Genomic DNA, 26,473 nt, shown 5'->3' with positions numbered 1-26,473 from the left:
GGGAACAGCCTGGATGGTGGGGAGGTGGTGTGGACAGGGTGAGGCTTCTGCTCTCCCATCCTGCCAGCACGAGGCTGGTGCTCTTATCCGGGACCCAGTCACTGCTCCTCACCTCAGGACCCCCTTTCTGAGCGTTAACTCCGGTAGCCCACCTGCTGACCTCAGCCGCTATGGGCATGAGGGGGGCCACCGGCGGGGCAGAAGGGGCAGAAAAAGACCCGGGGTTCATGTCCAGCTTGGCCCGCGGTCAGCTGGTCAGTACCTTTGTGCAGACGTGACCTTGGCATGCCCTTGTGTGGAGCCGTTTATCCGATGAGGCTTCTTCCCTCGGGGCAGGGGCACTGGGTGAGAGGGGCCGAGCCTGGGAGCCCAGACAGGCCCGTCCCGGTGTCCCCGCGTCTTTCCTCCTGTGGGCCTGGGGGGCAGAAACATGTGAGCTGAGACAGGGCATGAGGCTGAGCCCCGGTTAGCCCTCCTGCCGTCCTCCCACGGGCACCTACACCTGCCAGGGGCCCCCCATGTCTGTAAGGGCGCTGCCACGGCCCTCTCTGAGCTTGACGGCCTCTCCTAGTGCTCTGGCTCTGGGGCCCATTGGGCCTTTCAGGCCATTCCCTGGGGCAGACCTTCCCACCGGTTTCCTTCTTTCTGAGCGCTGGGAACAGTCAGTGTGACACTGGGGGTCCAGACACAGAACCCCGGGTTGTGGCCAGAGTGGGGTATTGTGGCCTTTCTGCAACGATTGCCCACACCTCTCCCCACAGTCCAGTGGACTGAGAGAGAATGTGAGCTGGCGCTTTGGGCTTTCCGCAAGTGGAAGTGGTACCAGTTCACATCACTGAGGGACCTGCTGTGGGGCAACGCCATCTTCCTCAAGGAGGCCAATGCCATCAGTGTTGAGCTCAAGAAGAAGGTGGGCTCCTGCCCCACTCCCCGCTCGCCATGGCCACACGCACACAGGGGGGACCCAGTGCTGGGCATCCCTGCCCCCTGGGGGAGGGTACAGCTCCTACTCCTGACCTGGGGCCCTGAGAGCGGGGGTGGGGGGCAGGGAGAGGGAGGCCCCAGGACAGACCCCGGCGGGTGTGTGGCCTCAGGCTCAGGGAGCACTGAGGAGCAGGAGCAGCTTTCTCTCCGACTGCTGTTCAGAAGGCTCCAGTGCAGCCTAGAGGTGGGAAGGAAGCGCTCTGGGGCCTGGCCTCCATCCACTGAAGGGCTGACGTCCGCCATCCTCCCCCCTGGTGCAGGTCCAGTTCCAATTCGTCCTCCTCACGGACACTCTCTACTCCCCGCTGCCACCGGATCTGCTGCCTCCGGAGGCCGCCAAAGACCGGGAGACTCGCCCCTTCCCCCGCACCATTGTGGCCGTGGAGGTTCAGGACCAGAAGAATGGGGCCACCCACTACTGGACGCTGGAGAAGCTCAGGTGTGGGGGGGGCACACCCTCTGAGCTCCTATGTCGAGGGAGATGTTTCTCCTGCTGCAATGGCTTTTACAATCTGAAGGAAAAGTGTGGTTATAGAAGCTGCCTTTTCCCTTTGCCGACGCAGTGGTGAGGTTCAGTGGGCTTTCATGGAGGAAATGGGGGATGAGGCTCACGATGCTGCAGTGGGGGCTGCGTGGGGCCAGCACCGTCAAAGCAGGCCCCGAGAGGGGGGTGGGGAGTCTCCAGAGCCAAGCTGGGCTCTCAGAAGAGTTCAGCAGGGTGCCTCTCCACCTCAGGACCCAAGGGATCCCAGGCAGGATGGCAGAGGGGCTCGGAGGGACCTGGAGGGGTCAGACGGGGTGGGTGCAGCTGTCGCTGTGAGAGGCGTCTTTCACAGCCACACCTCCGTGCTCCCCACGTGCTCGCTGTAATGTGCGACTCGATCTGGAGAGAGACTGAGCAAGACAGAGGTCGATGCCATCAGAGGAAAGTCTGATGCTGCTGTGGTCCCCTGGGTGTGGGGGCTCCGCACAGAGGCAGGGGCCGTGCCGGTGGGAGGGCTCGGGGCATAAGGAGGGAGAAGGAGCAGAGTTGGGCGAGGCCTCGGTGGGCAGGGCCATCCACGGGAACTGGCCACTTGGAGCTATCCTGGTGGGGTCTGGGCACAGGGCTGCCCAGGCTGCCATGTGCCTGACCGTCGGGAGATTTCGGGCAAGGGTGCTGCTCTGGTGTGTGAGCGAGGTAAGGGCGGGTGGGTTGGTTTGTGTGTGACAGGTTGGCTCACCCATGTGTTGTTCGCGGGCTGACCCAACTGGCAGGCCCCAGGGATATCACGACGTTGTCAGCTACGGAGAACAGAAGATGTCATTAATCCATGCTCTCAGTCCTCCCCAGACCCAACCACATGCACCCCTCCATATTCACACTCGCACACCTTCCTCTCTGGTATGGCTTGTTCACATGCGGACACACGCAGGGACATGTGCTCCCCTGACTCGTGCGAGCCAGGGCCCATGCTCACGGCCCCTTCCCACCGTCCTTGGGGCCATGCTGGGACTCGCGTGAGGACGAGCACCACATTCCTGTCACTCCTGAGTTCTAGGGGGAAATGACTGCATTCTCTTTCTTCTACAATGTGTTAGTTTTCCTGGGGATAATCATTTTAAAAATATTTTCTATGACTACATCCGATCACCAATCTGCCCTTCGTTCCCTTGGGTTCTAAGGGCCTGGCGACACGATCCCCCACCCCAAGCTGCCCTACCTGGGCTTTGGCGGGCCTTCTCAGTCCCCTTGCCTCCCATTCCAGACCCGGTCTGCCTACTCACATTGCCTCGCTGTCCCTGGGTCAGCGTCGAGGCCATTTAGTGGTGCCTCGCGTGCTCACTTGGAATTTGCTCATGGTTGACTGAGTTTGAGGAGTGAGGAGGCTCCGTCACCAAATCACACTGAGCCTTGAGCTGCGGCCAGAGCTGGGCGGAGCCTGCTGGCCCGGCGGGAGGCATGGCCTGCCCCACGCTCCACCCATGGTGACCTCTGTTACCCCCTCCCCCCCGCAGGCAGCGCCTGGACCTGATGCGGGAGATGTACGACCGGGCGGCGGAGGTACCCTCCAGTGTCATCGAGGACTGTGACAACGTGGTGACTGGCGGAGACCCCTTCTATGACCGCTTTCCCTGGTTCCGGCTGGTGGGCAGGTGGGCGCCTCCTTCCCTCCCTGGGCTGAGAGAGAGAGAGAGAGAGAAGGTGGTGGGGGCAGGGAATGGGCCTCCTCCCAAGGCCGAGACCCCTGGCTGGGGGACCCCAGCAAGAGGCCCTTTTCTACCCTGACTCCCCTGTCCTCGTCCTTCCTGGGTCTGAGGCACCTCCCCAGCCATTCTTGTCCACAGGCCAGTGGGCCCTGTAATTTGGGAGACCAGGAGGGGAGGGGATCTCGGCATTGCCACCAAGGGCTATGGCCGCCAGGTTGCATGTGTCCACGGGTGTGAATGTGAGTCACCCGGTCCTCACACAACCTCAGCCACACCTGGCCAGGATCATGCCAGCAGGTGCTTTCCAGAACTTTCCGTAGCCTTCCACTGACCACATGTGCGGTTTCTCTCCAAGCCTGGGGACGGGGTGCACTTTGGTTCTCTTGTCTTTTGAAGCAACATTCCAGATGGTTTGTGTGTTTGGTTTTGAACAGAAGCCCCCCCCACCCCCCGCCCCCCGTCCGTCCCTGCGAGTAGCTGGTGTTAACTTCTCTCTGTCTTGTCGTACTAACCTCAGTTCAGTCATCTCTGGCTGCAACAGCTACCCTCTTCTCAACACATGCATGAGCGAGCGCATGGCTGCTCTCACCCCCTCCCCCACCTTCTCGAGCCCCGACTCCGACGCCACCGAGCCTGCCGAGGAGCAGAGCGTGGGGGAGGAGGAGGAGGAGGAGGAGGAGGAGGAGGAGGAGGACCTGGAGGACGACGTCTTTCCGGAGCACGCGCTGTGCGACGGCCGGGACCCGTTTTACGACCGGCCCCCCCTGTTCAGTTTAGTAGGAAGGTTGGTGAGGTCGAGGACGGCATGCTGGGAAGGAACCAGCTCTTTTACGCAGGAGCACTGCTGCGGGCACAATTCGACCGCCTCCAGGGCAGCTCCCCGGACCCCCAGGCCAAGGCAGGCCGCGGGGCTGGCCTCCCCGAGCAGAGTGCGTGAGGGAGCGAGAGGGCTCCTGGCCATCCTGGAGTATGCCCAGCGGGGACAGTTAGGGTCCCAGTCACGGAAGGGGCCATGCACCCAGAGCACGGCCCTCTGGCTCCAAGTGGGCGGAGCTCCTCCAGCAGACAGGCTGTAGAACCCTGGGAGGGAGTCCGTGGGGGCATCTGGGAGAGTGGGGGTTTGCGTCTCTGCACGCACCTCCCGCTGAGGCGGCTTCACCCCCCTCAGTCTCCTTCTGCTGTTGCCCCAGAGGGGGTGGCTCCCAGTTTGCTCTCCCTGCCACACCCTCTGGGAGAAGGAGCAGAAGCCGGAGGAGACCTTCCTGGAGGGCAGGAAGGAAGAGCTGGCGCTCAGGCAGGGGCCGGTCTACTTCGCAAGCCTGGGGCCCAGTGGACCCTGCCTCTGCCCGAGCCTTTCTCCGTCCAAAGGTGAGGACATTTCGTTCCTCCTCACCTCCAGGCTATCCTGGAGAGACACAGCACACAGGGCCCACACTTCTTGGGAAGTGCCCTTTACAGAGACAGCCCGTTACAGTTTCTGGACAGAAGAGGGAAGCCAAGGTCAGGAGATGGAGCAGAGGCCCCAGGGCACCCCAGACCTTGCTGGCAGATTGGGCAGAGGCAGCTGCCATTAATGGTTTTATGACCGTGGAATGGGAGCAAAACAGGAGAAGGAAAACTCTAGAAACCCAGCTGCAGTGGTAGGATGTTTGGCTCACGGGACAACTGCATTTAGATTTGAGGAACATATGAAAAGCGTAAGATGGTTTCAACAGTGACCTTCTCTGAGTCTGAGATCGTTTCCTTGGGCTAAGCCAGTGGGAGCCTTTGCAGGTCTTGACCTTGGAGCACCAGGCCTGGAAACTGAAGGCTGAGGCTGGCCCCAGATTAGGAGGTTCACACAGGGAGCCCTTGGGTGCAGACCCCAGAGCGAAAGCCCCCACCACCCCGACTTCTCTTGGAAGGAAGAAGGTTCCCGTGGGTGTATGTCAGATTTATTCTGACCGGTTTTCCGTGGGAGTGACATGCTGGCCTCCTGGATGCAAATGTGGGCTCTCTCCCTCAGAGATGCCCCGCGTCTGGGCCTTCCTGAGCCTGACAGGGGGCTGAAGCCCCGGGGGCCCGATCCACGCAGGCCTCTAGAAAGCCCTGGGTTGTGGGCCCGGGGGTCGCTCCACTGTCAGATATAGGAGTGGGCTCAGGGCGCAGGGGAGCGAGGGCACCGGGAGAAACGGGGTGTGGGCTCTGCAGTCTCAGCCAGAAAGAGCTGGGTCCTTCCAACGTTTCCCCCTCTGTGGATCTGAGATGTTACAAAACAAGCAAACCAAACGAAAGTCATCAGTGAGAGGCCAGCCCCCACGGCGGGCGGTCTGTGAGGGGCTTCATTTGGAAACGTCCCCATCTTTTTGGTTTGGCAAGAATTGGCTTCTCCCGCGCGGCAGCTGTGCAGGCCAGGCCCTGAGAAGGACCCCATCTTTGGTTCCCTTTAATCCTTCTGGTAGCTGCTGGCTCTCTCGCCAAAGCTTAAGCAGAATTGGGGTGCCCACTCTTGTCTCCCTTCGGAAAGGCTTTCCTGGCCCCAGCATGCGTCTCTGCACCTCACCAGCCTCGTGGTTAGCCCCGCCTCCTCCCCTCCCGCCACACGCAGCCCTGGCTCTGTGCTCTGCCGCCTCCTCTCTCTCCGGGCGGGTTTCAGCCTGCTTCAAGGTGCCCTCCCCCCGTGGATGAGCGCCCCCCTCCGGCGTGGGCCTCCCACATCTGAACCCTGGGCTCCTCGCCCGTGGCCAGGGTTAGTCCCCCAGTGGCCTCTCCCTCTGGTGGTCTGGGGTGTCAGGTGAAGTGGGGAGGTGGGATGGGCTGACCCAGGCAGAGGAAGGGGGTCTGGGGACTCTGGTCCACCCCCCACCACTGATAATCCTCCTGGCCAGGAGCACTGCTTGCAGAAGCTGGACACCGGGAGCTGCAGGGAGGAGGGTGAGGGGCTGGCTGCCAGGGATGGAGGGTGCAGGGAAGGAGGGCAGGGGAGTAGGAGGGGGACCACCCAAGGGAAGCATTCCAGACTCTGTGGAACAATGCTGACCTGTTTTGGGTCCACACTGTGTCCCCTGGGCTGGTGTGGCCAGTCCCTCAGCTCCCAGCTCAGTGCCTTGTGCACAGGGCCGATCAGCCAGAACTGTCACCGGTGAAGCTATGAGCCCCTCTGTGTGCAGTGGGTGGGCTCTGACTGGCAGGGGCCCTCTGGACAGCACTGGGCAGTTCTGGCCCTTGGTGGCTGAGGCTGATGTCAGACTTTCTGGCACTTATGGGGCAGTGCAGGGGAGGCCAGCGTCTGGGCTGTGGGCTGCATTTCCTCATGTCCTGGCTTCTGTGGGTCAGGCTGATCTCTTCCTGGACTGTGGGGTCTTTCAGGCTTCCAGCCCTGGGGATGGTGGCTGCTGGACCCCCAAGGTCCCTTCTGGGTGATGTGCTCACCACCATCTCATGATTAGATCCTGGGGATTTGGGGGAGAGGGACAGGAAGGAGAGCAGGACCAGCATCCAGCACCAGATGCTCTCTTGCCTCCTGGGGGTGTCCCCCCAGCCCACACGTGTGCCCCAGGGGAGCGTGTGCACACGCATTCACTCATTGCTGGGTTAGGACCTTCAGAGCCGGGGAACGGGGTCGGCCATGGGCCACAGGGGTCTTTTCATTGGGTAATCCCCCACTTCCCACCACAGGGTCCCTCAAGGCCCTAGTCCTGGGAGGCCCGGCCTCTGGGAGCACAGATAGGATGGGTCTTGTGTAAGGATCTGAACTCAGGCTTTGCCGTGCTCAGTGTCATGAGGGCTCAGAATTTCCTTCTCATCTGACAGAAGGAAATCCTAAAAGATCAGGAAAGAACTGGTCTCCTAATTAGCAGGTGGGCACTGCACCCGCCGGAGCCGGAGAGCAGCCAGGCTGTGGGTTTAAACCCCAGTCCCCAGTGCCTTCCTCTCTGTTCTTGAGCCTGATGTACAGATCTGCAAAGGGGGCACTAACACCCTCATGCACCAGCTCTGACACACACCTGGGAGAGGAAGGTGCAGGCACCTGAACTAAGAGGATTGAGGGTCAGGGCAGCTCCGCGTCCGCTGCCAGCATGTGAGGAGTGGGCGTCTGGGAAGTGACTGGTGTAGGTAGGCTGCTGCCCAGGGTGGGTGGCCCTGTTGCCCAGGGTCAGCCCCCAGCCAGCTCAGGGTGCAGTGAACAGCTAGGACTCCATCACGGCTTTTTCATCCACGATTTGGGCCTTGGAGTCACGAGTGGCCCAGCCCCCATCTGGTTTGTGGGAACCTCAGATCTGCACAGTGATGCAGGTTCTCGGGCCCACGGTTGGCAATGGGACAGAAAGAGTCATTCGGGACGAGCCCAGCAGGTTTTGTGATGCAAGGTCTCAAGGAGAGAACCAGGTCAGGGCTGGCCTGGACTGGGCTCTGCCCTCCGCCTCCGTCTCTCTCTTTCCTGGGCTTGGGGAGGGACGGGGAGGAGCATCAGGAAGTGGGTGGACATGGACCTGTGAGCTCAGAGAGGGGTAGGGGTTACCTCTGGGGTGCTGTGGGTCGCAGTCTGGATAACCCCTGGGCCCTGATGCCCAGATCCAACCCCTGAGGTATCAGCCCCTGAGCCTTCTAGGAAGGCAGCCCTGGCCAGGGGCTCTTCGGCGGCCTGACTCTGGCTCACCTGGCTGGGGGCTCTGCATGGCCCAGGAGGCTGTCCTGATTAAGGACCCTCGTGCCAGTCACGGTGCCCTCACTTGCCCCCAGTGGGAGGTGTCCCCCTGCTTCTCAGGGCCCTCCTGCTGGTTCTCTGCAGACTATAGATGGGGGTGGGCACCCATCTGTGCCTGGGAGGCCCTGGGAGCCTCCTCAGCGCCTCCCTGCCTCCTGACACGGGGCCTCCCATGGTGGGCCCTGCCCTGGGCCCGAGGCCTGCAGCTCGGGGCTGTCCTGCTCGGTCCTGTTAGCTCTGCAATGTGGTGGATGGCCGGGGCCCCAAGGGGGCAGAGCAGGGTCCGGGCCTATTCCTCAGCCAGGATGCCAGGGGCTCAGGGAGGGCAGGCCACATCGTGTCCGTGCCAAGGTGGGTGCTGGCCGGCCTTGGCCAGTCCCTGTCAGCGGGGTGCCCTGGGCTGCTGCAGCAAGGGGCTTCTGCTCCCTGGGCCTTGGGCTCCTCTGTGAGTGGGGCCAGCGCTGGCTTCTGCCAGCCGTGCCCATGCCTTGTCTTGGTGGGTTGTCAGGGGCAGCAGAGCCCCCACGCTGGTCATTCATCAACACTGCTGCTCCCTTGGAGCAGTCCTTCTCTGGGGTGTTCCCGGAGAGGGCTCTTTGCCAGGGAGGAGAGGGGCTCCGGGAAGCCATCGGGCATAGACACTCAGGGTGACACTGAGCCCCTGAAGCAGCACAGCCTTTCCCTTTCACTGGCGCTTATCTCGGTCTGGGGGTGCCCAGCAAGTAAGGGAACGTTGGCAGAGACCGACCCACTGCTGAGTCAGACAAACAGATGGCTATAAGGGGTTACACGATGGGGGTGCTGGGAGCAGAGAGTGCCTGGGGTGTCCTGGGACGGGGGTGCTGAGTGGCGGGCTCGGCCAGCACTGAGGGTGTGTGGAAGTCTGGTTGGAGCCCTGAGCCTTCTCTGGCTGCCGTGGGGGCCGCGGGGGAAGCACAGGTGTGGCTGGCCCTCGGCGGGGACGTTTGGGGTGGAACAAGAGCCAAGTGGTGCCCAGCTTTCTAACCTGTGGGTGGAGGCCCCACAATGGAGTGGGGTACCAGGGCCTGGAATTGGGGCCCTTGGGGAATGGCCTCCTTTATGTCTACAGCCGTAGGGAGTCCTTTGGGAGCTCAGGTGTAGGGTGAGGCCGGTGGCTCAGCCTAGGTGGTGTCTGAGCTCTGAGCAAGCCGAGAGGGGCAGTGGGTGGGGTGACATCTCTCTCCCTTCTCCTCCCAGCACCCACCTGGCCTGTGCACTGTGACCTTCCCTCCCTCACCTCCCCTTCACCCCCCACTCCCACTGTTGCTCTTGCTTCTGTACCTCCTTGGTTCTCCCTGACTGAGGCTGTAGGCCTCCCTCCCCCACCTCTGGTCCTCCTTCCCTTCTGTGTCCAAATCCTTCCCATCTTTGCCCAAGCTGGACCTCTCCCCTGGGACCCCCCAGCCGCCTCAAGATCCTCCTGGGAGCTCGGGGCTGTTGAAGGCTGTGCCCCCACCTGTAACTCTGTGCTTGGATGGGAGGGCAGGTTGTGGACAGGTCCTGTGGTGAAGGATGAGCAGAGCGGCGGGGTTTTGCCAGGGTTGGGCTCACTAGGCCCGCCTGTCCTGTGCCCGGAGTCCCCCTAGGCAGGGTACCCCTGACCAGGGAGGAGATGTGCTCCACACCAGCCTGCACACCTGGCCCAATGGCCCAGGTATTCCTCTTGGCTATCCGAGTGACCTCTGTACATGGACTAGCTCAAGGAGCTGGGCAGACTCCTCGGTGACACGGCCCCTACCCAGCCGGTCCTGCCACTCGCCAGGGGCACAGCTGGGCCGGTCGGATGGGAAGGGCCTCGGGTACTCTGTGAGTGGCTGATGGGGACTCACTGGGCAGTGCCGGGCAGTCTAGGGGGTCCTCAGGGCTCTGTTCAGCCCACTTCCCTGGCACAGAGGTGGGGGTAGTGCCCCATTGGCCAACTCTGTGAGCTCCTGCCTTCTGTGTTTCTGGAAGGGTCTGAGAAGGAATTGACCTCTGTTCTGCCATGGGAGCCCTCTGTGGGGTGCTGAGGCCAGGGGTCACTGGGAAAGGGGTGGGAGGCAGAGGGACTGCGGGCATCGTTGCCAGTGTGAGGGTCATAGCTCGGCGTGGCCGGGTCCCCCGGTCCTCCTCCTCCTTGAAGCAGGCTGAAACCTCCCTCCTCAGCTCTCAGACAGCGGGTATGGCCCTGCGGGCTCAGCCCTGTGCCAGCCCCACTCGCACTTCCTCTCTGCCTGCCCCGCGCACGCCCTCCTCCTCCTCTGTCCCTGTGCCTCCTCCTGTCTCCTGCGCAGCCCACGGACTGCCTCCCCCGCCACCGCCTCACCCCACCCAGCACAGCCCCCGCCCACCCTGCCTGCCCGTTGCCCTGGCTGCTTGGCTCCTCGCTCTGCTTCGCCGTGTTGTGTCGTGAGCCCGGGCCGTGCTGCCGCCAGCGCTGCTCCCAGCCCGCACCGGGAAGGCCCTGACCTTGGCCTCTGCTCCCCCAGGGCCTTCGTGTACCTGAGTAACTTGCTGTACCCCGTGCCCCTGGTGCACCGTGTGGCTGTCGTCAGTGAGAAGGGAGAGGTGAAGGGTTTCCTTCGCGTGGCCGTCCAGGCCACCTCAGGTGCGTGTGGGGCAGCCCTGGGTGGGAGGTCCCCGTGGGCACCACACCATGGCCAGCACGCCGCTGACCTCCTCTGTTTGTCCTGCCCCCCGGCTAGCATGCAGGCTGCTGGCACCCAGGAGGGCCTCCGGGAGCAGCTCCTGCTGCCCAACTCCAGGTTCTGTCCTTTCGGACTCTCCTGGGTCGGGTCTGACGGGTCAGGGGCAGGGTGCTGATACTGTGCAGGCTGAGCCCACTGTACCTCAGGGGCCCCTTGTCTCCCATCGGGTAGTCCCAGGTGGACCCAGGCCCCAGCGTGGGGCAGAGTGCTGCTCTGTCCTAGCTCCCTGCTGTGTCTGAGCACAGCACAGGTGTGCAGACTCCTGACCACTGCCACCTCCACAGCAGCAGCTCTCAGAGCCTCTTTCCAGGCTCCCCACTGGGTCAGTCCTTCAGACCCCTTGGCCTCTCTGGAGCTGGCTTTTCTGCCCAGAGGCCATGGACCCTCCACAGTGGGCCACAGGCCAAACCCCCTGGCTGCAGAAGCAGGTACCTCCTGCTGCTGAGCCCCCTCCGCCTGGCAGGGTCCCAGGACCCTGAGCCACAGAGTGAATGCCTTTGAGCCTGGGTGTGCTTCCCTGTAAGTGGCATCCCATGGGAAGCTTCCCACCCAACAGATGTGTTGAAAGACCATTTCAGAACATAGCTGTGAACATGCTTATCTGAGCAGAAGCCGCAGACCCGAGGGCCTGTGCTCACGCTCTAATGGCCTTTATGGCCTTCGTGGCCCTCGGGTCCTCGGTCCCCGCCCCGTGGTCTCGCCCTGTGGCTTTGCTCTGCCCCGTCCCCACGGCCTTGGCAGCCTGGATGCCCTGGGGAGTCCGACGGCAAAGCATCTCCAGTACAAGATGGGGCCGGGCTGCTCAGAGCATGAGCCCCCCACCTGCATAGCCCTGTGCCACCCACCTCCAGCTGGATAACGCAGCCACTAAAGGGGGCTCTGGTTGTACTTTTGGGACCCTTTTACCAAATTCTCACTGGCCCACAGTTTCCAGGTGCTCTTCATAGTGTGTCCTAGTCATGTCACTGCCGTGCCAAGACCTCCGGGACCCCCTGAGTAGGGGGAGGACAGAAACAGGGATACTCAGGACATCCAGGGCCATCCTCATTCCTCGCAGGGAACCCTGTCCCTGTAATCCTAGGGGTGCTCTGTCCCCTGGCTCTTAGCCTTCTGCGACCAAGCTGAGCCTCAGTGAAGTTGGTCCCACCAAGCGGCCTGCTTTACGGGCCGGTGCTGTCTGTTTGGACACACGGCACTCTCACTGTCTAACGCTATGGCGGACAAGCAGCAACTTCAAAAAGCTCCAGTGCTCACAGAAGTCCCACCTGGCCTGCGAGGGTCTGCTTGTTGGACCCTTGAGCGCCAAGATCTGCTGTGCTCAGGTCCTAGACCAGCCCCGGGGCCCCTGGGAAGTTGGGGTCAAGAGCACAGCAGGGCTTGTCCCCCCCGAAGGCCCCAGAAGAGGAGGTTGGAGCCCCTGGAGGGTCCGAGAGGCCTCCCAGGGTGAGGTCTAGCCAGAGTGGCTGGAGTCGGGGGTGGGGAGGAGATGGAAGCCAGGTGTCCCTGGGGCAGCAGGACAAGGGGTGGGAAACAACGGGAAATCCGGGACTCTGTGAAGGGAGGGGATTGGGGGGCATGTGGGGAGCAGGTATGGAAGCTGAGTGAGGGGTGTGTGGGTGCTGTTGAGGGTCCAGATGGAGGACAGTGCGGGCCTGCAAGGGTGGTGGCAGAGGGACAGTTGTGATTCTGGGGGTGAAGCGAGGAGGGCCCTGTGGTGTGGGCTCAGCTGGAGCATCTAAGTCTGCAGTGGGTGGTGGCGGCCGGGACTCAGTAGAGGGGCAGGGGTCATACATAGCTCGGTTTTGAGAATGAGGAGTCTGTAGCCCCGTCAGGGCTGGCTGTGCTGAGGAGGTGGCCCCCTCTTGGGTCCAGAGGCACACAGGCTGGCAGGCCATGTGCCCGAGACGGCGCCCTGGGTGTTCTGGAACCATGGTTGGCAGCCCTGGGGGACCCCAGTCCTGGGTCAGAGCCCGTCTCAGTTCCTGTGCCTTGCCCCTGCCTGGTGGCTCCGACTGACTTTGCCAAGCCCTCCTGGGGACCAGCAGGGCCCTGACCATGCACTCGGTTCCCATTGCAGCTGACGAGGAGGCCCCTGACTATGGCTCTGGCGTCCGGCAGTCAGGGACGGCCAGAATCTCCTTTGATGACCAGCACTTTGAAAAGGTAGGCGCAAAGGTTGGCCTGGCCTTCCAACACCAACGACCCTCTTCCTGCTTGACCCCAGAGGGCCTGGGCATGCCTGCACTGCTCAGGACCAGCCTGGCAGGCCCTGGGTCCTCCTCAGCCTGGTTCCTCTCTTCCCAGGCCTCGGTCTCGGTGCCTCTCTTACTGTCTGACTTGACCTGACCCATGGGGTCCATCTATCTCCTCACCTTGGCCTCCCCTGGGTCTGTGCCTGCTTTCCCCACCGGCCTTTGGCTGTATGGGCCTCCACACGCCAAGATGCCCCCACTGACCCGCCCTGACCCAGCTTGCTGTCCTGGACAGTTTCCATCTTTGCCCTCCCCTGACACTGCAGCAAGAGCTAGAGGGGCCCCTCCACACAGTCCTGGGCTGGCCCTGCGCTGGTGCCAAAGGACAGGCACTGCCCCCTGCCGGGTCCTCACTCAGAGGAGACGGTGTTTTCCAGCTGCGCCCCCTGTTCTGCTCTCAGGCCCAGAGTAGAGGAGGGGAGGGTCCTGCCCGGTGCCCCCAGACTGGGCTTCACTCACAGGAGGCTCTTGCCCTCTCCATCTTAAGGCTCTTTCCTAACCCATCCCCACCAGGCTGCCCGGCACTCCACCTGAGTCATTCCCCACCTTCCTCTGCAGCCCACGCAAACTGAGGCTGAGGGCGGTGGGCACCCACTAGGCAGGGGCAGGTCTAGATCACAGGTCTGCAAAGGCCCTGGCCTGGCTCTGGGGTCCTCAGTGGGCTGTCGTGGCCTCATCCTGAGCTGGTTTCCTCTGACTCTGGCCCCCAACCCACCCAGTTCCAGTCTGAATCCTGCCCAGTGGTGGGGATGTCCCGCTCAGGGACCTCCCAGGAAGAGCTGCGCATTGTGGAAGGTCAGGGCCAGGGCGCAGACGCTGGGCCCTCAGCCGACGAGGTCAACAATAACACCTGCTCAGGTAGGGGGCCACCCCACCCACCATGGTCCAGAGGGCCCACCCCCTCTTGGCTCAGCTCCCACTGCCAGGGTCCCCCAGGGAGGCCGTAGGACGTTCCCGGGACAGTAGCCGTGTGGGCTCCTCGCCCGATCCCGGGCTTTAAGCCCTGCGGAGGTCCCGCCACATCGCTCTGCCCTCGGCCCCCCACAGCCGTGTCTCCGGAAGGCCTCCTCCTGGACAGCCCCGAGAAGGCCCCCCTGGACGGGCCGCTGGACGCCGCCCTGGACCATCTGCACCTGGGCAACACCTTCACCTTCCGTGTGACCGTCCTGCAGGCGTCCAGCATCTCTGCTGAATATGCCGACATCTTCTGCCAGTTCAAGTGAGCCCCGTGCCCCGTGCCAGCTGCCGGTCCCCACCCCGCGGCCCCTGTGCCTAGCCAGTGTCTCCTCTCCTTTTACAGCTTCATCCATCGCCACGATGAGGCCTTCTCCACGGAGCCCCTCAAGAACACAGGGAGGGGCCCCCCACTCGGCTTCTACCATGTCCAAAACGTACGTCCTGAGGGCCCCCTCTCCCCTCCATTGCAGCCGCCCCAAAGTTGAGCCTGGCAATAGTCACTGCGTCAGACCTTGTCCCGGTCCCGAACCCCGGCCATGAGCTGGGCAGGGCCCGGGTGTGAGGGCACAGGGACTCAGGTGCCAGGCGGGAGCGCATGCTGTCGCTGGGCAGTGGGGGCCTCAGTGGGCTTAAGCCTGGGGCTGGGGGCCCCTTGGGCAGGTATGAACATGAGGTGTCTAGGGTACCCAGCGTGGCGCTGGCTAGTGTGGGGAAAAAGCAGAGAGACAGAGCACACAGAGGGCCCCGGGGTGTTTGGGCACAGTCTGGAGAGGTCGGGGAAGCCTTAGGCAGCACGTGTCCCCAGCCTGGCAGTCAGGAGAGCAGGGGCTTCCGAGTGGAGTCGCTCTGTGAGGCCGGAGAACAGGGCTCACCGGCTGCTGGGGATCACCTGGCCGTAATGGTGCCTTCAAGGGGTGAGGCCTCGCGTGCCCGCCGAGGAGTGTGAAACAGACCATGGCCAGTACATCTTGTGGGTGTGTGGCCTGAGTGGTCCCGGGCCCACACTCAAAAGGGCCCCCCAGACCAGCCCGTCCTGAGCCTCGGGTTCTCAGCCAGAGAAGCAAAGTCAGGCGTGAAGGTGTGCACACCTGGTGGGCTCATTTCCTGGGCGCCCTGAACAGAGCCCATTGACTGAGCAACCTTAACAAAGCCACGGCCCCTCCAGGCAGGAGGCCAGAAGCCTGAGATCAAAACCTGGATAGGGTCGTTCTGTGGAGACTGTGAAGGAGACTCCGTGCCAGGCCTCTGCTGGGCAGGCAAACGCCCTCTTCTCCCTATCCTCCTGTGGTCATGCCTTTGTGTCTGTCTGTGTGTCCTGATATCCCCTTTCCATGAGGACACAGCTACATTGGCTTAGGACCCCCCGGTGCCCTTGTTCTAACTTGGGATTACCTCTACAAACCTCCTATCTCTGAATACAGATCTGGGCGTCAGAACTGCAACACAGGAATGGGGAGTGGCGGGAACACAATTTCACCCATACCCCTCGATGAGCAGGCAAGGGCCCAGGAAGGGTCCCTGCAGGCCACAGAGGTGCCCTCTGCCCTCTGTCCCCTCTTGAGCTCCGTGTTCTGAAAGGGCACTCTCGGGAGGTTGGCCTTTGGCAGGGCTAGCAGGACGAGGGAGGAGCATCACCCCCTTGTGGGCAGAGGTCAGGCCCAGCCAGGGTCTCCAGTCTGGCTCTCCGGGGAGGCCGAGCTGTTAACCTCTGCGACCCTCCTTCCCCTCCCCCGTGTCATGGCCTCACCCTCCTGCCTGCCTTCCTTACCCGCCAGATCGCGGTGGAGGTGACCAAGTCCTTCATCGAGTATATCAAGAGCCAGCCCATCGTGTTCGAGGTCTTTGGTCACTACCAGCAGCACCCGTTCCCACCCCTCTGCAAGGACGTGCTCAGGTCAGCACCCCCAGGTTGGGGTGGGTCGGAGGGCCCTTCTCAAGGGTGCAGGCCCTCTCCCTTCCTTACCAGTGAAGCTGCCCTGACCCAGGCAGGCCTCCCAATGCCCACCTTCCCCATCGCCAGGGCAGCCGGTCACCCAAGGTCAGCAGGATCCAGGGGAAATGAGAGATGTCCCTCCAGGACTGAGCAGCAAGGTTCTTAAAGAGGACTGCTGTCTAGACTTTGCCCTCGTAGCTGGGGGCTGTGTATTGGGGCCAGGAAAGCAGGGGCTGGGTGGGGGAATGGCCAGGGAGGCGCATGAGGCAGACTGCTCCTGTCGCCTGCAGAGAAAGCCACCCCGGGCCCAGTTATTCCAGGCTCCTGGAGTCATTGGACCCCAGACAGCATGAGGGAACATCCTTCCATCTCCTTCATCTCCTGTGACCTCCCCTGGGCTCTGTGGGTGGGTCAGGTGTCCCTTCTGCTGTTCCCACCCCTGACCTGGTGCAGGGAGAGCTGCAGACAGGCTTCTGGGGCTAGGGGAGCCTCTTGCCACTCCCATTGCGCTCTCTGCTGTCCTGCGGGACCCGGAGCTATGCAGGGGGTCCAGAGTGTTGGAGAAAGAGAAAGGCCGTGAGGGGTGCTATTTCCCAGGCATTTGGCCCCACAAAGCTCATCTGTCCTTGGGGTGCTGAGGGAGGCTCTGTCCTGGAAGCCCTGGACGGAGAACCAGAGTCCGATCTCACCCAGTTCTCACGGGCTTGGTCTGGGGTCCCCATGGGCCTCCTCCCACATCCAGGCTGGTGAAGGCCTAAGCCTGGGGCCTTTCCTGGGACCTGGGAGGCAAACGGGGCCCTGGATCAGGCAGTGCTGTGAGCTCCTGCTGCTGCTCCTGCCCTTGGCTCCAGCACTGGCTTGGGGGCCTGGAGACCTGCCCACAGCTGCCTCACCCCGGCGCCTCTCTCTCCACAGCCCCCTGAGGCCCTCACGCCGCCACTTCCCAAGGGTCATGCCGCTGTCCAAGCCAGGTACCCGGGGCTCTCCTGCGTCCACCCCTGGGGGAGCGAGGGGCTCTTGCTGCCCTGATGCGTCCCCACACCTCGCCGGGATATGGCAGGCCGAGTTTTCCACCCGTGGTGCCTCTCTCCTGTCATCCCGCAGTGCCTGCCACCAAGCTCAGCACGCTAGCGCGGCCCTGCCCTGGGCCCTGTCACTGCAAGTACGACCTCCTGGTCTACTTTGAGATCTGCGAGCTGGAGGCCAATGGCGAGTGAGTACCCTCACCGGCTATGGCCAGGCTGCCCGGGCCATAGCCTCGGGCTGGTGTGCATGGCTGTCCTTGCCTGGCTGACTCTGTCCTCCCTGGACTGGACTGCCTCCTCTTGGCCAGAGGCGGGAGCTGCTTTTCCTGTTCCCACCCTTCATCTCCTCTGGGCGCACAGGTATGTGTTGGGGAGTGTGGGGGGTGGGGGGTTTGCCTCACGCATCTCTTTTTTGCAGTTACATTCCTGCAGTCGTGGACCACCGTGGCGGGATGCCATGCATGGGGACCTTCCTGCTTCACCAGGTGCGAGGTGCTCCCTGCCCCTGCCAGCCTGTGTTCCCTGCCGTGGGGGCCCCAGGCCATCTGAACATGTCCTCTCTCCTGGTGCTGGGCAGGGCATCCAGAGACGGATTACTGTGACCCTGCTGCATGAGACAGGCAGCCACATCCGCTGGAAGGAAGTTCGAGAGCTGGTCGTGGGTGAGTGAGATGGGTGCGGGCTGCCTTAGGGGCTGGTGCTGGGTTGGCAGGAAGACCCCTGTCCAGGCCAGAGGTCTGAGCTCTAACCACAGCTCTGCCCCGAGGCTGTGTGACTTTGGCCAAGTCGCTGAACCTCTCTGTGCCTCAGTCCCTCCCCTGGAGAGGAAAGTTCGGGCCAGGGTGATGCTGCCCCATTTCTGTGGAGTCCCCTGCTGTCAGCTACGCTGGTGCGGATGGCAGAGCTGGGCCCTCCCACAGACCTGCAGGCATGAGGCTGAGGGCACTCACCCTCTGAAGCCTGTAGGGGAGCGCCGGTCCTTGCCTCTTCCTGCTGTCAGCGGTGTGTGGGGACTACCTGGCCCTCCTCGGCTTAGGGACCCATCAGGTGGCCTCTTCTTGGGAGGACCTGGATTAGGGCCCACCCCCTCCAGTGTAACCACAGCTCAGCTAAGTATATCCACCAAGACCTTGGCTCCAAATAAAGTCACATTCTCAGGTCCTGGGGGTCAGCACGACGCATCCTTTGTGGTGGTGGTGGGGGAAACACAGGGAGAGGACACACAGTTCAACTCATAGTGGTCGCCATGGACCTTGGACATTTTCCTTCAAGTTTCTTTTGCCAAGCTGTGAAGAGTTTGTTTTCCAGTTTCCCTTCAAGGGCTCAGACGATTATCCGTCTTTCCCCTCCCCTGGAGCTGATGGGTCCCCCCGGAAGCCCCTTCCTGGGCCTTTCTGTGGTCAGGAGGGCTGCCGCTGGAGGGTGCTGTCCTGGGTCTCATGGGGGGCCGAGGGCGCGGTCGCAGGGATGCCACTGCCAGAAGCCATATGCTGGGCCCCAAGGTGCAGGACTCTGAGCTTCTGGGGGCCCAAGACAAATGCTTTTATTTTAGCCATTGGTATCTGTGTTCACACAAATCCTAAAAGGCTGGACAGAGCTAGCAAATCCTCCTCTGAGATGTTTAGGGCAAGTTTAGGGAATCAACCTAAAGAATGAGATGCAGCATGTACCCCGCCGGCGCCCAGACCTCGTGCAGACGGGAGGGCTCGCCCCATGTGTGGACAGAGGAGGGGTGCTGCTGAGAGGAGGGGGGATAACTGTGAACACCAAGGCCCCACTCCAGGTTAAGGGCTCTGGGCGCTGTCTCTCTGGGCCTCTTAAACGAGATAGACCTGGGAAGGGGCGCCTCTGCCCAACAGGGGCCCCCAGGCATCACGCTTGCCAGCAGGGCGCCTGACCACACAAATGGGCAGAGAGCTGCTGATGTTGTGCCCTAGGGGCCGAGGAGGTCGGGGGCCAGCCCTGGAATGAGCTTTTTGGCTCTAGTCAAGCCACAGGGCACTCCACCTCCCACTATGGGGGTCACACCTTGGGAGCACTTTTGGGGGACCCCACACCTGCCTTCTCCCAGAACCCAAATGCTGCAAGAAGATTCCAGGAGGTGGGGCAAGCAACTCCAGCATACATGGCCACAGACCCCTGGCCAGGGCCTGGGCTCCGCCTCACCCATGCGTACGGGGGACAGAAAGCCAGTCTTCCTGCATGGCTTAATGGAGAAAATTCAGTGTCTGTTTCTGCCCTGAAGAAGCGGAGTGTTCTGGTATCTAACACTACTGGGGCAAGAAACGACTCACAAAGCCACCAGCAGGGTTCTTGACTCACAGCCATTGTGGCACCTCCCCCAGACAGGACCCCCATCCCAGGGGGCGTCTTAGGGGGCTCAGCAGGAAGTGTGCCCTGCAGAGAGATTAACAACCCAGATGGTCCTTCCTTCCCCCCTTTCCTTTCCTTTCCTTTCCTTTCCTTTCCTTTCCTTTCCTTTCCTTTCCTTTCCTTTCCTTTCCTTTCCTTTCCTCTCCTCTCCTCTCCTCTCCTCTCCTCTCCTCTCCTCTCCTCTCCTTTCCTTCCATCCATCCATTCATCCCTCCCTCCTTCCCTCCCTTCCTTCTGTCTGTCCATCCATTCATCCTTCCCTCCTTCCCTTCCTTCCTTCCCTCCTTTCCTTCCTCCCCTCCCTCCCTCTCTCCCTTCCTTCCTTCTATTCCTTCCCTCTTTCCTTCATTCTCTCCTTCCTTTCCTTTCCTCTTCCTTCCTTTCCTCCTTCATTCTCTCTTCCTTCTAGTATAAAGAGAAGAAGGATCATTTTTCTTTTTCTTGCTAAGATTTCCTTTCCTAACAAGGGCCTGTGCATTCTGGGCTGAGTGGTTAGAACCTATCAGTTGGGTGCGAGAGAGACCGACATTGAGAGAGAGAGTTATTTATGGTTGATAAACTAGAAACTGAGATTGTGGGAGGACGGAGGGCAGGATGGTACGCTGAGTGCCGGCGCCCGGGATTGGCAGAGACGCTGCCGTGGCCTCGCTGTCTGGTGCTCCTGTGGGCCCATGGGGAGTCGGTTCCCTGATGTGGCCGCAAGGTTCCGGAGTGCTGGTCCAGGCAGGGACCCAGCACCCGCCTGTCCTCCTGGGAGGTGACTGTACTGTGGCCTTTCCTGTAGGTCGAATCCGAAACACACCAGAAACTGATGAATCCCTGATCGACCCCAACATCTTGTCTCTCAACATCCTGTCCTCTGATTACATCCATCCGGCCCAGGATGACCGGTGAGTGCCCTCAGGGCAACAGTGGATTCTGTTCCCAGCTCCCTGGAGACAGGGTCCAGGTCAGGACCCGGGGGTTGTCCTCAGCCCGCCACAACTGCAGTGGACCGGGCTATATGAGGTCTTGAGCCTGTCCAGCCACAGAACTTTCAGGCCTTCCTTTCTGACACCTGCAGAATGGGTGCTGGGAGGGGAGGCCTGGCCTCCGAGTCCCTTGGTGTGTGTGTCTGCACGTTGTCCCATCACAGCTCACACATTCGTCCAGCCTGTTCATTTGGTCATCTGGCGGAGGGGCAGTGGGTGTTGAGGATGGCTGAGCTGGGTTCTGTCCTCAGGAGTTTCGGGGGGTGAGCGGGGACACCGGGGTTGCTGGGCAGACAAGTAGCCCCGAACATCCCCAGCCACGCTGCTGTGGATGGTCTGGGCCTCGGGCTGGGGGTTCCGGTGGCCGTTCCAGGGTGCACAGGTCAGTGGTTCGGCCTCCGGGCACGGCTTGGCACCTGCTCCTTGTCACTGGGCTGCTCCTTTCCCAGCTTGCGGTTAATGGCCAAGACCTGGCAGCTGGGGCAGCCCCAGCTCCCCCTGTATGTGAGGAGGGCAGGTGGGGTGTGCCAGCACCCCTGGGATGCCCTCATTCACCCCCAAAACACCAGCCTTGCTGGGCTTGGCTGGGGGGGTGTGAGGGGTGGCATCTGAGGACTGACGGGGGTGGGTAGCTCGTAGCTGTCAAGACCTGTCCTCTTGGTGGGGATGTGGGCTTGGCTGTGTCTGAGATGCTGCTCTCCAGGGGCTTGGGGAAATGACGAGAATATTCCAGCATCCCAGACGGCTCTCCCATGGGCAGACCTGGCCTGCAGAGAGACGCTGAGAGCTGACCCCGGGAGCTCGCACTCTGGCTGTCTTCACTGGTTCCTGTGGCAGTGTGTACAGGAAAAAATGTCTTTGAGGGCTGGGAGTGCTTGGAGGGGACCGGGGATCCTCCACTTGCTAGGAACGCTAGTACCCATGAGGGTAAATGTCCTGGGGCGTCAGGTCCTGCCCTTCTGACTCCTGAGCCCCAGTGGAACCTGGCTTTGTTGTGGACACCCCGGGGAGTGTGCTGTAAGGAAAGCATCCCCCGTGCAGGCAACTGGGAGGGCCAGCAGTCAGAGACTCCCAGAGGGGCAGCTGTGACTCTGGTTCCAGCCCTGCCCAGAAACCTTCCCGAGGGATCACCTGCACTCTTGTCCTGGGGTGCAGAACGCCGGGAGGTGTCACTATGATGAGCGGGTTGGGGGTCCCGCCTGGCAGAGTGGGAAGCTGGGGGGCACTGTGGGGCAAGCCGGCTCGGGGGCTCCTCTGACCACGAGAATGCAATCCCATGAGGGCTGCCTGCAGGGATGTGGGAGCTAGGACCCCAGAGCGGAGGGCAGGCCTGGAGGGCTCTGCCTGCTGAGTGAGCTCAGCATTCCCTCTGCCTCAGACCCTTCCTTTGGCCCAGCAACTTCTAGATTCTTGGGGCAGAAAGGGAGTGGGGAGCAAAACACAAGAGGACAGGGTTAAGGATTTTCCTTCCAAGCCTCCTGCCCCGGGTGGTCTCCCTACATGGAAGACCGTGTCTCTGAGGCTTCCCTCTGTCAGCTGCTGGGGAGGCCCTTGGGGGCCTCAGCTCTAGGCTGAGTTCTGGTAGTTAAGGGGGCTCTGGCTCCCGGCTGGACCTCAGGGCCTTAGCTAAGCAGGTCCAGCCCTGATCCTAGAGGCCTGAGGCCCCATTACTGATGGAGCTTTGGTTCTGCTTCCTGGGGGCTGTGGGAAGTGAGGCTGGCTGACAGGCAGCTCTGGGGCCATCGGCCCTGTGTCTGAGGTCAGGGCTGCCGTGGGTCAAATGTAGAGGAAGGCCCATCTGTGGGCTGGGACGATAGACCTTGCCCAGAGCTGCTTTGGCCTCAGGCTTGGCTCCTGCCCATGATGGTATGGCCCCAGGACCACTCCGACCCCCCAGCCTTCCTTCAGGAAAATCTGGGGAACCGTCCCCACCTGGGGGCCCCAGGCAGATGCCATTCGGAGGCTCAGCGGGCCAAGCCGGCAGGTTCCCCTTCCCTGGGACTTTTCTCTTCCTGGACCCTGGCTGATGTCCTCAGAGCCCTGTAATGGGCCACTTGAGTGGACCCTTCTCCCCCGAAAGGCGCTGAGGCTCAGAGACCCCCGAGGCTTGGGCTGAGGGGTGTGAGCTATCAACCCGCTTTGCCATGGCCTCAGCCTCCTCCCGCTCCAAGGCCCTGTGCTTCGTGGCCTCCCCAGCTCAGACTGGGCCTGTCACCACAGACAGCTTCTCTCTGCGCTGCCCCTCCCCTTGCTGCCGCTGTCCCGCTGCCCTGCCGTCCCGCTGCCCTGCCGTCCCGCCGCCCCGCAGCCCCGCCCCGCCGCCCCGCTGCCCTGCTGCCCTGCTCCGCCGGCCTCACTAACCTGTAATTGTTTGTGTTTTGCAGGCAGTTTCTTGATTCGGACATGCCTAGGTATCATTTGTGCCCCTTGGTTTTATTTTGGCCTCTTTCCTTCCCCAGCCCCACACCCTGACATTTATTTTCAGCTTTTTGGATTTCTTCTACACTTGCTCCCCTTTCCCTCCTGTTTCTCCATCTTCTTTAGTTTTATTTCCTTGGAATCCTTTTCTGATTTTCTTTGTTGCTTCCTCTCCTCACCCCACCCCTCCCTCTTGGCTGAGTTCCTTCTGCCCATCCTCTTGATTTTGGCTGCTTCAGTAGTTTCCTGCCCCTCCGGAGACCCTGGCTGGCCTCCTGCTCCTGCCCCCAGCCTTGCCCGCCGCCCCGTGCTGACCCCGCCCCCCGCTGGAGCCGGAGCAGGCGCCCCCCGCATGCAGGCTGGCCAGCACCAGCCCTACCCCTTGTAAGGTGAAAGAGAAAAGAGGGAGAGAGGGGCTGTGGTGGGCCCAGGACGGGAGGGCAGACGAGAACCAGCCCTGCCAGGGACCTCCACGCTCCACACCTTCCAGCCCTGAGCATCAGCCCCTCACCTGGCCGGGCTGGGGGCTCCAGCTGCGCTCTTGGCCTTGGCTGCCACACACCCCAGATGGCAGGGGGTGGGCAGTAAAGTAAGTTGTGAAGGGCCCATCCGGTCTCTGTCTGAACCCCCCGAGGCAGGGGCTCCTGGGCAGGGGGCTGCCTCCCCGACTTGAGTGAGGTCCCTGAGCAGGCCCACTGGGTGCAAGGATCAGTGAGGCCCCAGGGGCAGACAGCCTCAAAGTCCCTAATCAAGACCGTCCGTGAGACTCGAGTCTGTTCTGAGCAGAGGGTCAAGGTCATGTCCTTCTGGGTCCCGTGGATGGTGGTCAGGTGCTGTGGGGGTGGTCCTGCAGGTCAGCTGTTTTGAAAGATAAATGAGCATTTAGAAGGCTTTTAGCTTCTGGAGCCTTTAGAGCCTTTCAGCTGCCTGGGGGGGTGGTGCCTGTTCCTTCTGTGGGAGGAGCCCCAGGGTGGGGTGGGGGGCACCACAGGCCTGTCTGAGTCACGGCTGTGAGGGTCACTGTGAACGGGCCCTGGGCCCCACGGGCTGTGGCTCCTGCTGGCGTGACCCCGAAAGCATGCGCACACATGTATCTGTGTGGTAGACACAGTTTGTGGACACTCTGTGTTTCCAGAGGCTGTTGCTCGCCCTCCCTGGGGTCCCTGTCAAGGGAACACGTGTGGCGGTGGCTGCTTCTGAACAGGGGGCACAGACGTGCAGGCCCAGAGCAGGGAGGGGGCCTGGTAGGGACCTGGGCCGGCCAAGGCCGTCGTCCTGCTCTCAGAAAGCTCTGGGCCCGGAGCCCCTTGCTCGGACGCATCTGCTGGACAGGACCCACGTCAAGAGCTGTTTCCTTGATGAGTAGAAGGTTCCAATCCCCTCAGTGTGATTGCTTGGCACGGGGGGTGGGGGGATGTGCATGTTCTGTTCAAGTTTGCGTTTGCACAGCCAGTTCTGTAGGATAGAGGGGTGCTCACTGGTCCTCGACCCCCCAGCTGCACACCTGCAACTTATGCCTCCAGGAAACTCCTGGGTAAAGTGGGGACAATACTGCACGGCTAGGAGGGGGTACCAAGGAAGGAATGGGCACTGATTTTCTTTTTCAGCCCCCCAACTTCATGAGACCCTCACCCCTGCACCTGAGCAGAGAGTCCAGACCCCCAGTTCCAGATGAGGGCTCATCGGCCCCAGTGGGCTTGGCCTGAAAGAGGAGGCCCAGGGCACGAGGGGCAGTGGGGGTCAGAGCCCCTGCCTCCTTCACGGGGCCCAGCCCTGTGGGGCAGGAGCCACTGTGGGGGCGGTCCTGAGAATGAGTGGACAGTGGGGTGTGGTCCAGGGAGGGTCTCGCCCTAGATGTGTGGACTGGGGCAGCCTGGCTGTGCCCTTGGCTGGCAGTGCCCTTGACTGTCTATGTGAGTGTGGACAGGTGGCAGAAGCTTCTGGAACCTCGTTTTCCTTCCCCCCTCAGAAAGGGGATAATTTAACCCCTGCTTGAAGTTGCTGTGGCAGAAATGAGGTGACAAAAATCTGTTAGCTGGGAGGCTTCCACAGAACTGTGTAAACGTGGGTCACATGTTCATTCTGCCCCTCATCCCCTCACCCCTTATCCCCTCATCCCTCACCCCCTTAACCCCTCACCCCAGCTCCTCACCCTCATCCCCTCACCCGCTCATCCTCTTACCTAGCCACTTACCCCTCACCCCTTCATTCCCACACCTCCTGACCCCTCACCCTTTTATCCCCAGATCTCCTCATCCCACATCCCTCCTCTTCACCCCTCATCCCTGCACCCCATCCCTTTATCCCTTCACCCCTCATCCCCTTTTCCCCCTTATCCCCCTTATCTCCTCAGCCCTAACCACTCATCTCACCCCTTCCTTTCCTCATCCCCTTAGAACTCACACTTCATTCCCTCATCCGCTCGTCCCCTAACCCCCATCCCCACCCCTTCACCCCTTCATCCCCTACCCCTTTCATTCCCTCACCCATTAACCCCTTATCCCCTCACCCCTCCACCCCCTCCCTCCCTCATCCCCTCAGTCCCTTCATTCTTCCACCTCTCACCTCCATCCCTTCATTCCTTTATCCCCTCACCCCCATCCTTTCACCACTTCACCACTTCATCCCCTACCCCCTTCATTCCCTCAACCCTTTGCTTCTCACCCCCTCCTTCCCTCACCCCCTTACCCCTTCACCTCCTCACCTCCTCAGTCCCTCAATCCTGGACTCTGGAGTCTGAGGACTCTCCAGCTGCACAGTGCATGAGGCCGCTAAGCCGTGCACAGGGCTGCAGTGGGCACAACAGAATCCCATTCCCCTGCTCTTAGCTGTGGGGTCCTACTGAGCACAGGGTTTAATTTTCAGATTCTCCACAAACCTGTTCGCGTCAGCGTGCCCCCTTGCCTGCCCGTTAACCCACCGTGGCTGTGATGCTCGTCCCAAGTGCTGGGTACAAGTCACCACACAGTTGTCGGAAGGTGTATCAGTGGGCTGTGTTTCAGCTGGCATCCGTGAGGAACGACCAGGTGCCGCCGTTGGGTGGGTGAGGCGGGGGATGACCCTCTGCCTGCCCCTGGCAGCTGCTGCCCCACCTGTGCTCCGCGGGGATACGGCGGGCACACAGTCTGTTAGATCAGGTCAGGCCAACGCGGGGGGCCCCCATGTTACCCTCCAAGGGGACATGAAACACCCACCACTATTGTGGTGGCCGGGACGGCCACTGAAGCTTGCTGGGCAAGAATCAGCACGGAAAAAACATCTCACAGCCTATGACATATTCTTTGTCAACAGAACTTTGTAATGTGTTTTCAGGTTTCCCCCGTGTGTCCTCACTTGTTTGAGGATTGAACTCTAAGTCCTGGAGCTGAGTTGGGGGTGGTCCTGTTTCTGGCCCCCCGCTGTCCAAGCCCTGTGGCTGGGGGCGTCAACACAGACCCCCTCCCCACCCACCCCTGCTGGTCAGAGGGAGATATTGGCTGGCAGCTCCTGCAGGGGGCTCGGAGGAGGGGAGCCTCCGTCCTGCACTCTGCAGTCCACCATGGAAAGAGTTGTGCAAGTGGGCATTCTCCTTCCAGAAGAAGGGTCCTGCGGGAACTCCTAGGGCTCTGCCCTTGGGGAAGCGGAGCCCTGCCTGCTGCTGGGTGTCCTGGAGAAGGGCTCAGGCCTGGGAGCTGTGGGCAGGGCCTCCCTGGGTCAGGGACATTCGGGTCCCGGCCTGACATGGATCTGGATCCGAAGGGTCGGCAGGGTGGGCCAAGACTGTGGTGAGGCGCCAGAGGGAGCCCAGGCGCTCTGCTCACGAGGCGACCCTGCCCCGGTGTTTCCACCTCAGTGGGTCTGGGGTGGGGTCTGGGAATCCGCAGTGCTCTGACCCAGGGACCCCTCGTGTGACTGGCACATTTCTCCTGAGAGTGTATCTGCGGGACTGGCTGGGTGTCCAGTGGGGGTGGAGGGAGGGGTGCTCCCTTCCTGGGG

The 26,473-nt window shown here is 61.8% G+C and overlaps 1 protein-coding gene across 21 annotated transcripts in view; it reads left to right on the top strand.

The window, feature by feature from the left end:
* Positions 1-26,473, top strand: part of KIF1A (kinesin family member 1A) — a 90,614-nt gene that overhangs the window by 50,084 nt on the left and 14,057 nt on the right. For 6 of the 21 annotated variants that reach the window (XM_047721764.1, XM_047721763.1, XM_047721761.1 and 3 more), the window contains 14 exons: positions 762-910; positions 1,245-1,423; positions 2,983-3,120; positions 10,351-10,469; positions 12,647-12,732; positions 13,541-13,679; positions 13,869-14,040; positions 14,122-14,212; positions 15,554-15,672; positions 16,627-16,682; positions 16,816-16,924; positions 17,155-17,221; positions 17,314-17,398; positions 19,894-19,999. In XM_047721764.1, coding sequence (XP_047577720.1) covers positions 762-910; positions 1,245-1,423; positions 2,983-3,120; positions 10,351-10,469; positions 12,647-12,732; positions 13,541-13,679; positions 13,869-14,040; positions 14,122-14,212; positions 15,554-15,672; positions 16,627-16,682; positions 16,816-16,924; positions 17,155-17,221; positions 17,314-17,398; positions 19,894-19,999 — 1,615 coding nt within the window. Of the gene's footprint in view, positions 1-761; positions 911-1,244; positions 1,424-2,982; positions 3,121-3,691; positions 3,959-10,350; positions 10,470-12,646; positions 12,733-13,540; positions 13,680-13,868; positions 14,041-14,121; positions 14,213-15,553; positions 15,673-16,626; positions 16,683-16,815; positions 16,925-17,154; positions 17,222-17,313; positions 17,399-19,893; positions 20,000-22,464; positions 22,492-26,473 lie in introns of all 21 variants that reach the window. The other 15 variants (XM_047721752.1, XM_047721750.1, XM_047721748.1 and 12 more) reach the window with 3 other exon arrangements.

Source organism: Lutra lutra, chromosome 3 (assembly GCF_902655055.1).
Source record: "Lutra lutra chromosome 3, mLutLut1.2, whole genome shotgun sequence".
NCBI classification, from domain to species: domain Eukaryota; kingdom Metazoa; phylum Chordata; class Mammalia; order Carnivora; family Mustelidae; genus Lutra; species Lutra lutra.
This window is presented reverse-complemented; position numbering and strand designations above follow the sequence as displayed.